Below are 16,465 nucleotides of genomic sequence, written 5' to 3' on the forward strand. Positions count from 1 at the left end.
TTAATTTTTTGTCGCCATGATTGTTATTATTAGCACTTAGATCATCAAAAATCAAGCATAATGTGACCATGGATAGACACGTCAACAAATATTCAAAATTCAGAAGTTTTGACAATTTTTTTAAATATACAAAATAACTTTAATTACCACACATATACGCAAAAAAGTACCGAAAACAGGTACCGATATATACCGGTACCGATTCGCAGGTACTGAGTATTGGTACCGTATCGGTTCAAATGTGAAAGGTACCCATCCCTATTAGTATAGTCTAAAGTTCATCTCTATCCATCGGAGCAGAAATACTGTGTTTAATGAGAACAAATAGACATGCAAAAAAACCACATGTTGATTTAAAATACCAATGTCAATGTTATGAATGCTGCTTTGAACTACCCGGCATAGACGTACCGCACAAAAAGGTCCATCCTACCAATTAACTACTGTTACATCAGGGGATCCCTGGGAAAGTTGGATGATTTTTTTGTTTATGATTTTACAATTTTACAAGTAAGTTAACCAAAATGTCATTACAACTTTCTGACAACCTCACTGATCCTTCAGGCAATGGCATGACAATACTATGCATTTACAGACCACATAGGTATTAAACAATGTCACTACATAACAATAAAGATCATACAGCAAAGAGTTGGGGTAAGAGAGCCCCAAATTGCTTACCTTGGAGTAGTCATCTGACAGGATGTCAAAGGCCACAACTGTGAGAGAGAGGGAAAGAAAATTCATTACATTCATTCATACATGACATGGAGGCTCTACAACAAGAGGATTTGTCTGCTGACTTACCATCTGAATCCAGACAGCGCTCAAACTTCAGGGACAGTTGGTAGGTGTCATAGCAGCGAATCCTGGGTTTGTAAGTGCCTGAAATTAATGGAAGATAAATAAAAAAAACATACTAGAGGCAACTGCATTCTCGGAGGTCTGTTCTCACTGACAACTGGCGACTGGTGGTCTGATGAGACACTACCTACAACTCGTCTTACCTGCTGCGAGGATGAACTGACCATCCCTCGACACTTTGATAGAGGTGCACACCGTGGGCATCTCAAAGTCCTGGATGAGTTCAATCCTGCGCTGGATGTCTGGGGGAGAATTAAATCAAATGTCAGAATACTACATCCACAGTAACGTTAGTCCTCATGTCGAGGACACTTAACTAGCATATGATGTTGAAATTGTAGTTCTCAACTCACCGACATCTTTCTTTTGTAACTGTCTCTTCTTTCGATCTGACAGCCACTGCGTTTAAGATGTACATGTCGTTAGGATTTTGCATTCAGATAACCAAGAAAGCAGCGTTTAGTTATCGCCATAGATGTGTTTCAGCATTACCCGCTTCCTACACGTGTGAATTATGTTAGATTATGTCAACCAATATTACTGAAACAGCAACAGCATGAAATGAGTGGTGCAATAATGAGGCGCAACGAAATAGTAGATTAATGGTTACGACTAGCTGTATTAGCTAGCTATCATAGCTAGTCTCAAGGTAAGCAGAAAACTTTTTAGCTAGCTTATGAATTATAAGTAAGCGTTGGGAGCACGTCGTGTTTTTTTGTTTTTTCTTACCTCCGGAAGAGACTTTCCATAGCTTAAATTGTAAATCTTTACATCATTCACGCTAGATATCTGCATCGTAGAGAGCGAACAAGACTCTGCTAACACATAACACTGTTACTTCACACCGCAGACCTGCTCTGAATGCACGTTGTGCCTCAGAGCCAAAACAGGAAGTGTAGATGTGTTTTCTGAAATTGGTTCGAGTGGAAACCACGCTGAGTAAATAGTCCCTCCCCGTCCAAAAATTCCGGGTTAACGCGATGAAAAAAACATTATTGATAAAACTGATCAAAGTTAATTCGTCATTCGTGTTACACACTTACGATAAATAGCAGAACTGAGCCAAGAGCCAATACTTATATATAGTTAATATATAGTTATATTAAATGTACAAATTGACCATGAAAACTGCAGCCTACGAAATGTTAGTAAATTAGCTAACTTCGCTGTTTTACATTTCCAACAAAAATATTTATTTGCTTAGAGCAAATGACTGAGAATGATTTTACTGACAATTTCCAAGGCCTCCACTGTCATTCACACTTAAAGAAATATGGAAACCTATACGATGCTAATCTGAAGAGGCATAATGCAATAACTGACAACTTCTACGCCTGTACATATCGTTACATAGGCTAATATAGAATATAGATGAAATGTAAGGTAGTTGTTATATTTCGGTTAGATTCTTAGATTTTTAAAATCGTTCCCATTTAAAGTTCAAACATTCAGAAATATCTTAAACGTGAAATTATTGTGTAGCGAGCTGTGAGTAACATGCAAAGTGATAGCACAGTTTCAAATTGAGAGTCAGCCATTTTCAGTAGTTGCTTGATACACCTGAGTAATGCATCAGCTGCATGTGATCCTGGAGGACAGCAGGCTGTCAGTCAGCCTCAGGTGGAGCAGCTGCTCACACTCTCGTCACACTCAGCGGACGGTCATGAAGCTAATTTGACGGTAAGAATACCTGACTTTGAGAGAACATATTGCTTTTATAGTTTATATTAAGTGACTTTATTTGGCCATGATCAAGGAAAATGTTAATCACTCGTTAATAAAGGGGAAACCGAACCAGAATAATATAAACAGGTGTATCATTAACCCTAAATGTAATTTTACAAAAACAGCTTATTATGAAAGGCTTTATGCCAGTACGTTTAATGATAGACTTCATGTTATTGTATGTCTGTTTGCTCTGGTCACTGTCTTTTAGTGCCAAGGCCTGTTATTGTGGGGAGGATTTTGACTGGAAGTTTCCATGTGAAGAGTCATGACAGACTTGTGGTTGATTTCTGTCCCGCTGGACAAGACTAGTTTAACCAGTGTAGAGAAACTCAAGCGCACCATTGCCAAAACCAGCCTTGCCACCTGCTGCAGGTTCTCCATTCCAGATCTCAAGGTGAGGTTAATATCATCTGCCCCAAGGGTTGAAGTGAGCAAAGTTAAATATACAGAGTAAATACTGACTAAAGAACCGGTTATGGGTTATGGTAGAGCCTCTCCTCTTGGCCTGTGAGAACAACATTGTCACTAACAAAGAACAAAAAGAATTGTATGTGTGCATCAGTTCTATGTTCACACCAGTACAGTAGAGTGGCGTTTAGGAGAGTCATGGTGTTTGGTGTCCTTCTCTGGTGAAGGTAGAAAGGCTCAGGTTGCTCTCTACAGTTTGAGGCAAAATTTCCATCTGACCCATTTCACTCAACGTGATCAATGTTCACCTTCCCTGCTTGGAATCATGTTTTAACAGCACTTGTTCATCTTTTAAAGAGATTAACCATAAAAATAATTTAAAATTGATCTTGAATGTTAATATGGGAATCCTTGGACTGAATTTTAAAAGCCAGTACACTTTGAATCCATAATACACACAGACCTGTGTTTAATGCTGTGAGCTCATTATAATGTAAAAATGGCTCATACATCAGCCACAGTTACACTAACCGTGCTGTCTATGCTCTGACCTCAGGTAGGGATACTGGACAGTCTGCTCATCGTCTCAGATGATCTCTCCAAGCTCGACACACTGACAGAAAGGTGAAAAAGTGAAGAAGAATGATGAACCAGACTGAATATATTGCCCATGCTCTGTTCATTCACACAAAAACCTCTTTGTCTCAGTGGTCATTGCACGTTTTTAGCTTAATGGGCAGCTTTGTCCTTAATTAGGACTTGTCACTCTGAGCTTGTGTGTGCCATGATTAATTGATGGTCAGGGGCAGATGACGGTTAGTTTTCCCTCCTGATTTTAAATTCATTGTTGGTGTATTGGAGCTGACAGGGTCTAAGTGGGAATGTTAAAGCTTATCTTCCCTTATGCAACAGAAATACATTTACCATATATACAGATCTAATATATTAACATTCCGGTTTTCTTTTCATTATTTGCATCAATTTAACAGTATTATGACAATATTTCACTTTGTAATTGCATATTACACTGATGTGAAGAGCTGACACAGGCTTATGTTGGAAATTTGTGTCAGTTAACACTTTATAATAACCTTCATTATTTCACTATATACAAACAATGAAATGCTTTATAAAGTATTTGTCAAGCAATTGTTTATAGTGAATTGGCAACTAATGTTTATAAACTTAAACAAGTACTTAAAGGGATATTCAGGTGTAAATTTAATCCATGGTCTAACACACCGTGAAACTGTGTTAGACTCCCTCTCGAGAGATCAAGTTAGCAGACCGCTAATTTACGGAGTTTTATCAACCTCAGAAACGACCGCACGACAACAATACACTGCAGTAAATGGATCCAAATATAAACCGCCACCAAAAAGCCACAAATAATGCCCAGAACAGCACCAAACTTCAGCAACAGTACAAATAGGGTCTCAGCACATAGTCCGGGGCATCTAACCTCCGCTAGCTTAGCTGGATTTCTACTGAAAAGCTGACAAAATTTACCACTCTTCTGCAGCAGCTTCCTGTTGACGGGAAGTCCCGACGACTCGATTACTGAGTGCAGTAGAGTTCCGCAGCTCATGGATGAAAATGTCTGATTATGACTCCATGAAAAAGCAATCAAAGTTCATATGTGTTTTACCTGCCAGTTTATAACAGTTATTATCGAGAGCGGACAGGGAAAAGAACGTAATTGAGCATTTCTAACCGCACTCGGTAATCGTCGTGTCGGGACTTCCCCGACCCGGAAGCTGATGGAGGAGAGTTGAAATCTGTTTTTAGCCTCCCAATAGCTTCCCTAGCTAAGCTAGCGGAGGTTAGATATCCCGGACTATGTGCTGAGACCCAGAGATAGGACCAAGTCACATATGTTCTTGTCTCAAGTAAGTCTCAAGTCTTAACATTCAAGTCTCAAGTAAGTCCCAAGTCATTTTTTCTTGGGCAAGTCAAGTCAAGTCAAGTCACAAGTTATATCAAGTCGAGTCAAGTCAAGTCCTGTACTAGGTCAAGTCAAGTCCAAGTCAAGTCACCTTATTATTGCAATTTAACCCACAGAATCTGATCTTAATAAAGTGAAAAGACAAGATATAAATAACTGTCAGTAAAAATCAATGGCCAACGTGTCCAACCTGTTTAAAAAATGACAATACTTTGGATTTGCATTGTGATTACTGATATTCAGTAAAATACATAATGGAATCAAACAAAACAGAAATTTACATTTACTCAGCTGTTAACCCAAATCAACTTCATATGCTGTTTTTTAACTAGGGGTTACTTCATTTTAAAATACTATTTATTTCATGTACTGTTTTAACATATGTATTCCATTTAAAATTATATTTACTTACTTTTCTAAGTTTTAAAACCATATTTGTGTCATGATCTGTTTTTAAGAAGCATCTACTTTATATACTAGTGTGTAAGCTTGTAGTAATTACTCAATTTTAAGACAATTGCTTCATCTAGTCCATCTCAAATAGTATTCATTCAACTTCAAAACCCTAGTTACTACTACTACTACTACTACTTTTAGGTGACTTCATCGCTGCAATATTTACTTTGCAGGGATGATCCCCTGTGTGCACGCACACGCACACACACACACACACACAGAGGTAGCGGCCAAAATCATGCAGGCGGCCCGCTGTTGCTTAAGACAGGCAGGGAAAACACTGGGTAATGATTCGGTGTTGGCGGGCTTGTATGTTATTTAGCTCATTTAACCCTGTGTTGCTCGTTCGTAAAACGTACAGCCAGTCTTGTGATGAACCGGTCGGAAGGTTCACTCACGTTGTCTGGGGTTGATGTTAGCAAATTAAAAACAAGAAGTTCCACCAAACCGACCCTTCCCACCCCCACCTCCGTATCATATCAAGCTAAAGTTAGCTAACTACCGACTAGGCTAATAGGATAATATTAGCTAGTTGACAAGCACTGTACAGAATGGCTCTTCAAATGACGAACAAAGTTTGAAGTTGTCGCTTGGCTGTCCGAGATGTTTATGTCGCATGTCTTGCACTGTGCTGTGCGTCTTTTGCCATCAAAATGGTAATTCCAAAAGCCGAAGACGATGACTCTCTGCACCCCTCCCGCTGCCATGTTGATGCAGATCTGATATAAGAGGGCGGGTTTCTCAAATAAACACATAAGGTACGTAGAGAGGGCATGATTGATTGACAGGGTAGTGATCCAATCATGACAACGCCATTCTCAGCCTGCGCTCCTACCGGGTAATCGATATACAGTATATATATATATTTTTTAATTAATGTATTCATTTATATTCAAACTGAAATCATGAACTGAATAACACTCAAGTCATTCAAGTCATTGTGTCTCAAGTCAAGTCAAGTCCCGAGTCATTAACTTCCAAGTCCAAGTCGAGTCTCAAGTCTTTTATTTTTTTTCAAGTCAAGTCACAAGTCATCAAAACAGCGACTCGAGTCGACTCGAGTCCAAGTCACAGTGACTCAGTCCCCATCTCTGCCGAGACCCTATTTGTACTGTTGCTGAAGTTTGGTGCTGTTCTGAGCATTATTTGTGGCTTTTTGGTGGCGGTTTATATTTGGATCCATTTACTGCAGTGTATTGTTGTCGTGCGGTCGTTTCTGAGGTTGATAAAACTCTGTAAATTAGCGGTCTGCTAACTTGATCTCTCGAGAGGGAGTCTAACACAGTTTCACATTGATTTAGACCATGGATTAAACTTACACCGGAATATTCCTTTAATAAATGGTTTGTTATTAATATCACCATGTATGAGTGGTGGTTATTATAAAGTGTTCCAAAATATCATTTCCATATGTATTGAAATATATGTTTAATAATGCACTGGCAATGCATTATTGACTATATGAAATTATATTGTCTTTATATAGTGACAACAATTACAATTATTTATATTTCTCATACATAGTACATAAATATCCATCAAGTAATATATGCAATAATATTTTAAATCTAAATACATATCAGTATATATTACCAGTCTGTTATCAAAATGTACATTACTTATGTAATGTAATATATTCTTTAAGCAAAATGACAATATATTGGCATGTATTGTCAAATATATATTGACTCCTTCCACATGATGTATTGTTAATATATCACATTATATTTTTAAGGATAAGTCTGCTTGTTCTGCAAGGGTCCAAGTGTGGCCTCGGGAGTATTAATCTAAAAAATATCAAAATACTGCTACGTAACAGTTCAACTATTTGAAAGAGTGTCAATTCTCACTTTTCACAGTATAGATACACCAGTACAAGCTGCATTTTTTCACTTTCCTCTCCACCAGAAATACATTTACTTAGCAGTTGTTGTTCTTAACACACAGTACATTTTGTTGTATTTACATTTGAATATCATTTTATGCCTGAATTGTTGTGTCAATCAGTGTGGTTTTGAACATGGCATTTGGTATCGATATTTTTTAAGGTATTTTATCAAAGTTAGAAATCCCAGTATTGTGTCAACATAATTAGGGAGATCAAACCATACAGAACTTGCAATTTTTCCAGACTAGTTTTTTTATTCATATTAAAACAGTAATTCATTGTGTGTTTAAGTGTCAATAACAAAATATTTTGTAGAAAAAGATTTCCAGAAAAGAGGCCAATAAATTATCAGCATTGTGGCTGAATATATTGCATATAAAATACCTATAAAGCACCTCTGTGATAATGATATTTCTTTCCGTTGTCTCGTCAGTGTGATAAAAAAAACACATCAGTGTATGAGGGAGGTGATGGAGCAGTCCAGTGACAAAGTGCTGGAAAATGCCTTAGCCAATGGAGGTGAGTCACACACAGTCACACACACATCCATGCAGAGGGTGTTAATTACATCGTATAGAAACTCATTAAGTAAGTGCATAGAAGCCCCAGGCGACATGCACATTCGAATGAGACTAATAGATACCTTAACTGAGGTCCATATCCATGTACACACACACAAACATCCACTCCCACACAAACGTTCACAGAAAACACAGCCTACACTGATCCCTTCCTGTATGAAGGCAGTAGAACTGATCAACAGCTCAACAGCTCCTCAACACAAATCAGGCTAACCACCGTCTTTGACCACTTTCCACCATCAGACCACAGCACGAGTCAGCGAGCCGTCCTGTCACCCCTGAAATCATACCTCAAGTCTCTAAGGGGTATTGCATCTGCTGGCTGTTTGATCTTTGTGTGCCGTGTGCAGTGATGTGTATCTCCCTGTATGAAGTGTGCATTTTTATGGTGATGTTGTCTTTGTATTTCCTGAATGACATTGACATGACTTTTCCACTGCACTGTGTGATGGTGTGCCTTTACAGTCATGCAGTTTGTGGTGTATAGGGCTTCAACTAATAATTATTTTCATTGTCGATTAATCTGTGGTTTATTTTCTCAACTAGTTCGTTTTAGTGTAGTTATTTGATCTAGGAAGTGTTCGAAAATTATGGGAAATGTTGAGATGTCCCAAAGCTCAAGATGATGCCCTCAGATGTCTTGTTTTGTCCACAACCCAAAGATACTTAGTTTGCTGTCAAAGAGGAGTAAAGAAACCATACAATATTCACATTTAAGAAGCTAGAATCAGATAATTTTTCCTTAAAAAAAATACTTAAGCCAATTAATTGATTTTCAGAACAGATGATGATGAATTTATTAGGTTTTAAATGGCAACTAATCGATTAACAGTTGTGGCTCTAGTGGTTTCTAGTTGGGTTCTGAATTCTTGTGTGTGTTTCGCAGTGGACCTGATGAGCTTCGTGACCAAGTTTCAGTGGGACAAAGCCAAGTACCCCACAGCTATGCCTCTTACCAGTCTGGCAGACATCATTAACAAGGTAAAAACTATTGAAAATCAGGGTAATTGTAATATCATAAGTTACATAAGTGATATAAAGTAGTTCAAGTGGTAGTAATTTAAAAAAATTCAGTTTCCTTAAAGGGGGACTCCAGCAATGTATTACTGCACTTTCACAACGATGGGAGACATAGGAAACAATGAAAGTCATGTTGAAACGGAAATGAGAGCGTATTTAGCTTCATTATTGTGACGTATTACTGAGGGACAGTTTAGGTAATGAAAGATGGATTTAAAGAGCCCCTCCACACATTTATTAAGGCATTATCTATATAAGTCACATGATATTTGCAGAGAAAAAGACGGCACCTATTCCTTTTCCCTCATTGAAATTCCAGAATATGTGAATATGCAAGTATTTTTAATTTCACAAGTTTTAACCTCTGGACTTTACTTGTTAAGTCCTTTCTCAGTGTGTTGAAGTTTCCACATCACACTTGCATATGATAAATATTGGACAGAGATTTGCTTCCAGAGTATTACTATTACTAGAGTAGTACTTTCAGTGAGTTCACAGAAAATGTACACTTTCAGCAGATGATTGTGGAAACAGCCTTCTAGCGTCAAACTCTCGCATACATTATTTTACACCGTGAAGCTCAAACATCCAAATGGACCTTTCAGAGTAGATGTGGCTGCATGATATGCAGATGTAGGCCTGCTCAACTTAATCCATGACTCCCTCACCCATATTGTTGTGCATTGCAAATTAATAAATTAGATGTCAACTGACATCTTTGGAAATTTCAACTTTTTGCCAGCTGAAATGCAAACATTCACCTCAAAACATATTGCTTTGCCAGCTAACAACTAAAGGTAATTTGAAATTCATATGATGGGTTGATGACATCATTGGGGTTGTTTTTTAAAACTTCTGTGGGGGGCATTATACTATCGTTTTCACAGGCTGAGCGGTACCAACCATGACTACTAAACTGTGATGTGTAAAATCTGTGGAATGCCCCTTTGATGTCAAGGTGTCTTTAAAAAAAAAACAACTAAACTTTGAGAGACAGAGACAGAAGAGGTTTTGAGAAATTCTGATGAAATTGACTTTGGGTTAGTTTGGGAATAACATAAATGTTGCACTTTATGTTTGTATATGCACGCAAGGAACACAAACACAGAATTACTGAATGTTTTTAAAGATATTCAATGTATGAATTGTTAAATCTGGCTAGTTTTGAGGTTATCACATGTACTCCTGTGCTGTTAACACCTGCATGTGTGTCAGGAAGTTTCTCAGATTGAGATGGAGTTAAAGTCCAGGGCAGCAGCATACAACAATATGAAAACAAGCTTGCAAAGCCTTGAACACAAACGAGAGTGAGTGACCACAATTACATATTATGAAATAGATCATTACTTAAACTATGAGATGTTTGACCTGGAATGTCTTTCTTATCCAGTGGGACTTTGCAAACTTGCAGTTTGATTAACACTGTAAGGAAGGAAGACCTGGTGTTCTCAGAGTATCTCACCACTCTGCTGGTACTAGTGACTAGGTCAGTGTCCACCAATGTTTTTCTTCATTTGTACTTATATTATAATATGTGTTGTTTTGTATGTGTAAATGTGTTTCTGCACATGTTTTTGGTTTTAGAGCGAGCTATTTGCAATGGGAGAGGACCTATGAATCTATGTCAGAGTTTGTGGTTCCGCGGTCCAGCAGGTGAGCTACTTTAATGCACTCTTGGCTGTAAGACAAGACACTCCACTTGATCCTTATACAAGTGCAGCGGCAAAGCTCTGAGTACCTGTTCTCCGCCTCCAAAGGTCAGGCTAAGTAACCACAGGTGTTCCATTACTGGCAGAAAGTAAGAGTTTTGTGGCCTGGATCAGCAGCATAGAAGGAAATGGGTTTTTTTTTACAAAGGAAGAAAAAATCTTCACTTGATGTTTTTAATATTTGAATGATTTATGACATCATGCCAAAAGCATGAGTAAGCATGCATACCTTACAAGGGAAAGTAGTTTGTAGACTGACAACTGAAGCAGACCAAGAACTAAAATGTGCCGTCAGGCGTGCAGGTGGTCGAGTGGTTAGAGCGCATGCCATAAACGCAGCCGACCCCGGTTCAATTTCGGCCAGAGGTCCTTTGCTGCATGTCACATCCCCCTCTCTCTCCAATATTTATATATATCTGTCTACTGCTTAATAAAGGTGTCTATGCCAGAAATAAAAAAAAAAAAAAGTGCTGTCAATGCAATGCTGGACAATGTATGATATCTAGTGTAGCATTAATGTAGCTGTATAATAGGACATCGATATTAGGCAGCTCTCACTGGCAAAATAGTTTACTTTAATTAATCGTTCTCTTCAGCTTGACCTGTTGCTGCATGCTGTCATGTGTAGCTCTGATTTTCTGGTGTTGTTTTGTGTGACCAACATCAGGAAACTGTACGAGGACGAAAAAGGAGGCATTTTCTCAGTGACACTCTTCAAAAGAGCTGTTTGTGAATTCAAAGCCAAAGCCCTGGAGAGCAAGTAAGCAGGATGGATTGCCAGAAAATACAGCATCAATTCAAAGCTGTGTTGTCTGTGTCTATTACCATAGTGTAGCCTATGATCCACACAGGTTCGATGTGCGAGAGTACAGCTTTGATCTTGACAAGAAGAGGCAGCAGGAGATTAAGCATCTTCATGTTCACAAGAAGGAGCAATATGTGAGGCATACATCATGCCCATAATATTATTGCATATGTGTGTCTATGTTTTAGTTTATTATAAATCTACATGTCTCTTCCTCAGGGAATCTTTGTGCGCTGGCTGAAGGTGAATTTCAGTGAGGTGTTTGTTGCCTGGATCCATTTAAAAGCATTGAGGGTGTTTGTGGAATCAGCTCTCAGGTCAGTGCTGATAAAATCAGTGATTTCCTCTCAGCATTTATTAAAAAATGGCAGGAAATTAATCATTTTCCTGTGATCTCAATGTGTGAGATGGCTCATTATAATATCTCCCTCCAGGTATGGATTACCGATGAACTATCAGGCTCTTCTGCTGCAGACAGACAGGAAGCGTTCAAAGAAACTGAGAGAAGAGCTCTCCTCACTGTTCATGCATCTGGACCCCACTGCCAGCAAGACAGATGTAAGAGCCAGTGTCACTGCTTCAAACATCGCTTATGATTATGACTTGTTTCATCTAAAGCACAGGAGAAAAAGCATAAAGGCTCAGGCGCACAAATTCTTGAACCTGGATGTTTGCTGTTGACCTCAGGGATAAATATGTTTGATAAAACTACCTTAACTCAAGGTCCACTCACTTTATAATTACCATAGCTTTCAACCATATCTCATAATCTAAACAAAACTTACCCAAGTTACCTAATTGTGAGTCAAATCATGACAGCTAAAAGTAATAATGGAGCATTAATTTAAATGTCAAAAATGTTTTTTTATGACTTACAAGCTATAGCCATTAGTGGTAAACCATTAACGTAACTATGCTGAGGAAACTCTCATTCTATTAGCCATGTCATTAACACAGCTATGCACAGTGGTACAATGTTGATTTACTTGTATTTTACTTGTATCATATTATGACACTCTGTAATTTGGCCTATCTTCAACACATTCCAGAGGACATAGGTTACTTGTCACCCCATAAAATTTACACTAAAGTTGTTCTACCAATATTAGCCTGTTGTGGATATGTCCCTGTTAGCACACATGTCGGCCAATGGGTAAGTAGAGGTCAATTTGGAAACATCCAGAAGAGAGCATTGACACGCAAGTTTTTTTTTATTTTTTTCATTTTTTCATTATTTTTGACATTCTCTTCTTTATTTGGTTCCACATCTTCACCAACCATCCATAGTTCTCTTTCAAATTGACCTTACATACAGTGAAGCATCTTTTCTGTTTTTTTAAACAGACAAAACAAAACAAAAATAAAAATAAAGTTTGAGAAAAAAAAATGAAATACATACCAGTTGTATAGAAATACATAAGCAATTCTTTTCCCTTTTTTCAAACAAAAGAAGGGCGTTTCGGGGCTATATACATTTTCCACTTTTCCCACAATTCCTCAAATTTATGTTGCTGGAGCCTCAATGAAAAGGTGATTCTTTCTATTACAAAGATTTCATAGATGATATCATACCAGCACTAGATAGATGGATTCGGTTGGAGCCATTTCTTTGTAATTGCTTTTCTGGCAGCAATACTTAGGATAACAAATAAAAGTTTCATTTTAATATTTGTTGAAGTTGAATGTAAAAGGCCAAAAAGGAGTTTGTCCCATTTGAATTGAATTTTTGTTCCAAATATAGTAACTTATTCTGAGTAAATCTTATGCCAAAAGTCATTTACTTTTGGACAAGCCCAGAACAAGTGATAGTGGTTGGCTTTCTGGGAGCCGCAGTTCCTCCAGCAGCTAGCGCTGCCTGAGTGGTGGGATTTCTGAGCAGGTGTAATAAATACTCTACAACCTCTACCAAACACTCTCCATACCACTGAGCTCGATATCCTCCACTGAAATTCACAGTATTCCTTCCTAACTTCTTCTGAGATACCATTGTTAGATTCCCTCCTCCATTTTTGTTTTATATAGGTGGAGCTTGTTAACTTAATCTCTTGAAGAGCCCTATATAGTCTTGAAATTACTTTAAGCCCAGAGTCTGTTTTATAGGCACTAATAAAAACCTTCAACAAGCTGTTTTCAAATGCCTTTTTACCCTGCAACTTAAAACTGTTAATATGGTGATGTACCTGAAGAAATCTGAAAAAGTCACTATCATTTAATCCATGTAATCTTTTCAGTGCCTGAAAGTCACTCAGTGTCCCCTGATTGAAAAAGGTACAATATGCAGAAAGCCCTCTGTGAGCCCATCCCTTGTAACTTATGTCCAGTTTGTTTGGGATAAAATCAAGGTCATGGGAGCACCAGTTCAGGATCTTAATTTCTTAACAGACTGTTTTTGTTAATAACCTTTAGCCAAATTTTCAGAGATAAATTAATCCAATTATTACCTCCTTCCATTAAATTCTTAATAAGTCTTTCATCCCCCAAGCGAGCCTGGATTGGAACAGCTCCCGACACCTTCTCTTCAGTTTCTTTCCATCTTGCCTGGTAGTCATGATTGCACCAACTATATAAAATCTTCAGATGCGCCGATATATAAAAATCTTTCAGACATGGGAGTGCTAGTCCTCCTTTAACAAGTTACTTTTTAACTGTTTATTGTCCCTTTGAGTACATATCTCTGTCAGAAGTGTCACAGAGTTGCCGACGCTGCATCACACATGTACGCAGACAACACAATACACAGTCCTGTCAGTGGTTTCAAACTATTTCATATATCTACAGTTGGCAGTATTGTGCCAAGAAAAACATCAAGTTAAAGGGATACTACATAGATGCCCCGGACTATGTGCTGAGACCCTAATTGTACTGTTGCTGAAGTTTGGTGCTGTTCTGAGCATTATTTGTGGCTTTTTGGTGGCGGTTTATATTTGGATCCATTTACTGCAGTGTATTGTTGTTGTGCGGTCGTTTCTGAGGTTGATAAAACTCTGTAAATTAGCGGTCTGCTAACTTGATCTCTTGAGAGGGAGTGTAACACAGTTTCACGGTGATTTAGACCATGGATTAAACTTACACTGGAATATCCCTTTTAATATGGAAGGATAACACAGGTTTCACATATTAAAAAAAGAAAAGAAGAGAAATTAGAGAAAAAACAAAATGACTTTGCAGATGTTTTGCAAATGCAAACACATTTTAAGACCTCAAAGATATTTTGAGTTTTATCTTGGTGACTAACAATGACTGTACACCTAAGATTTTTTTGTTCAAAGGAAAGCTCCACAGGGCACTTTAAACTTTAAACATTGTTTACATATATAGGTAGACAATGTATTAGCTCGCAGTTTACATTACATATTTACAAATTCAGTAGAAACAAGAGCAACATTAGCACTCATCTGAAGGCCTGTTTCTGGCAAACTTCAAGTCCAATATTTACTCTCCTATTATATCTTCAGTCTCCACCAACTCATGAGGGTAATATCAGGCTCTTAACTGCTAAATGCTCTGCTATTTTCACAGCCAGTTGCTAACTTTAGTCTATTTTTGTGTGGGACATAATACGTCTATGAGAGATTCTTTAAGTTGTTGATTTCTGAGTGTTGAAATAAGTTAAACATTGAGAACAAACCAAAGCAATAGAGTTGTCAACAGTAAGACCAAAACAATGAGGTGAAGGCTCAGTAGAATTGAGGGTCAATGCATATTTGGTTGACACTTATTTGTGGGTCATTACTACAAGCCTACGCCTTAGACAGTACTGTATTAAGTTCATCCATACATTCAGTGTCCTTAAGGCTCAAAAATACTAAAGCCTTCTGCAGCCTACTGAAGATGAGAATACTCAAGCAGAAAACAATTTAAACCAATTTTACTGAGAGAGAAACTGAGGCTGAATAGGGTTAGAGAATTTGACAATACTTGCCTAACAGCTTCTAAGTTTTAACATTTCAAAAGTCCAATTAGAGCCAGTGTTTGTCCAATCTGATTTTATGTTGATGTTTGAGTAAAGGAAAACACTTTTATATATTTGCTGTCCAGCCTACTTGAAATGACAACTGTCATATGCAAATGTACCATTTCCTAGCAAGACCATAGTGAAAAGTGTGAAGTTGCAGGCTATTGGTGCAATGGTGCTGTCAGACCTCTGAACAACTTGATTTGAATGGAACACAGACACACCTGCAATACAATCTTTCATTTTAACTGGTTCAAGGTTTGTGTGTGAGAGTCTGTTTTTGTGTGTCTCTCTGTCAAACAGATCAGCAGTGACATCCCAGGAATCTGTCAACAGGAGTACTTCTCTTATATCTGCTTCCATATCAATACCAATCTGCTGGAGATCAGCTAGTGGTCAGCAAAGAGAGGACCCACACAGTGACTAAGCAATGAGGGCCCTGTAATTTATGTGTTGGATGGTTCCAAACTTGTCAGAGTCAGGAACATAAAGACCCTCAACTCTGGAATAAGACACATCTAGTGATGAATCTGTCCTTGAACATCATGGTTTTCAACATTTCTTTTGAGACAGAAATGTCAAGCTTTCATTAGACAGCTGTGTAAATAATCTTGTCAGGTGAACAGCGGACGGATTTTGGGTCCTGTTCACCACCATATCAGATGCACATGGACTATTCTTTGTGATGTGCTGAAAATGGAACTCTGAAACCATTTAATTATGTTTAATAGCTAAAACAATAGTGTTTTCTTCCAAAAGAACATGTACTGCATAATATTGCAAATGTAATATTATTTCTATATATATATATATATATATATATATATATATATATATATATATATATATATATATATATATATATATATATATACATACATATATATATATATATATACATACATATATATATATATATATATATATATATATATATTTACACATATATATAATACGTCATATTTTCCTTTTGAATGTCCACCAGAAAACCATACTAGAAAATGTTTAAATACTAGAAATGTTTTTCTCATACTGTCAGTTGTGGCAGCAGCTCTATTCGTCCTCTGTTTGGAACGCTCTGTTTTGGTGCTTGACTCTTTAGGGAC

At 37.6% G+C, this 16,465-nt stretch overlaps 2 protein-coding genes across 4 annotated transcripts in view; one reads left to right on the forward strand and one right to left on the reverse strand.

Annotated features, from left to right (window-relative positions):
- Window positions 1-1,775, reverse strand: part of nol10 (nucleolar protein 10) — a 29,588-nt gene extending 27,813 nt beyond the window's left edge. Inside the window, exons 1-5 of the mRNA XM_030392111.1 lie at window positions 1,594-1,775; window positions 1,218-1,263; window positions 1,008-1,106; window positions 808-885; window positions 682-719 (exon numbers count right to left, since the gene is read on the reverse strand). Coding sequence (XP_030247971.1) covers window positions 682-719; window positions 808-885; window positions 1,008-1,106; window positions 1,218-1,263; window positions 1,594-1,659 — 327 coding nt within the window. The 5' untranslated portion in view covers window positions 1,660-1,775. The remainder of the gene's footprint in view (window positions 1-681; window positions 720-807; window positions 886-1,007; window positions 1,107-1,217; window positions 1,264-1,593) is intronic.
- A 215-nt stretch (window positions 1,776-1,990) lies between these two features.
- On the forward strand, window positions 1,991-16,124 carry atp6v1c2 (ATPase H+ transporting V1 subunit C2). 3 transcript variants are annotated; one of them, XM_030443347.1, is made up of 14 exons: window positions 1,991-2,544; window positions 2,801-2,986; window positions 3,557-3,624; window positions 7,723-7,808; window positions 8,114-8,176; window positions 8,757-8,851; window positions 10,106-10,197; window positions 10,281-10,376; window positions 10,475-10,543; window positions 11,267-11,359; window positions 11,451-11,538; window positions 11,624-11,721; window positions 11,839-11,962; window positions 15,663-16,124. In XM_030443347.1, exons 2-14 carry the CDS (start codon window positions 2,858-2,860, stop codon window positions 15,750-15,752), a joined length of 1,191 nt encoding a protein of 396 aa, XP_030299207.1. In that variant the 5' UTR covers window positions 1,991-2,544; window positions 2,801-2,857; the 3' UTR covers window positions 15,753-16,124. The 3 variants fall into 3 exon arrangements, with proteins under 3 accessions (XP_030299207.1, XP_030299209.1, XP_030299208.1); XM_030443349.1 differs by lacking the exon at window positions 2,801-2,986; XM_030443348.1 differs by lacking the exons at window positions 1,991-2,544; window positions 8,114-8,176 and having other exon boundaries at window positions 2,858-2,986.
- The last annotated feature ends 341 nt before the right edge of the window (window positions 16,125-16,465 follow it).

Source organism: Sparus aurata, chromosome 16 (genome assembly GCF_900880675.1).
Source record: "Sparus aurata chromosome 16, fSpaAur1.1, whole genome shotgun sequence".
NCBI classification, from domain to species: domain Eukaryota; kingdom Metazoa; phylum Chordata; class Actinopteri; order Spariformes; family Sparidae; genus Sparus; species Sparus aurata.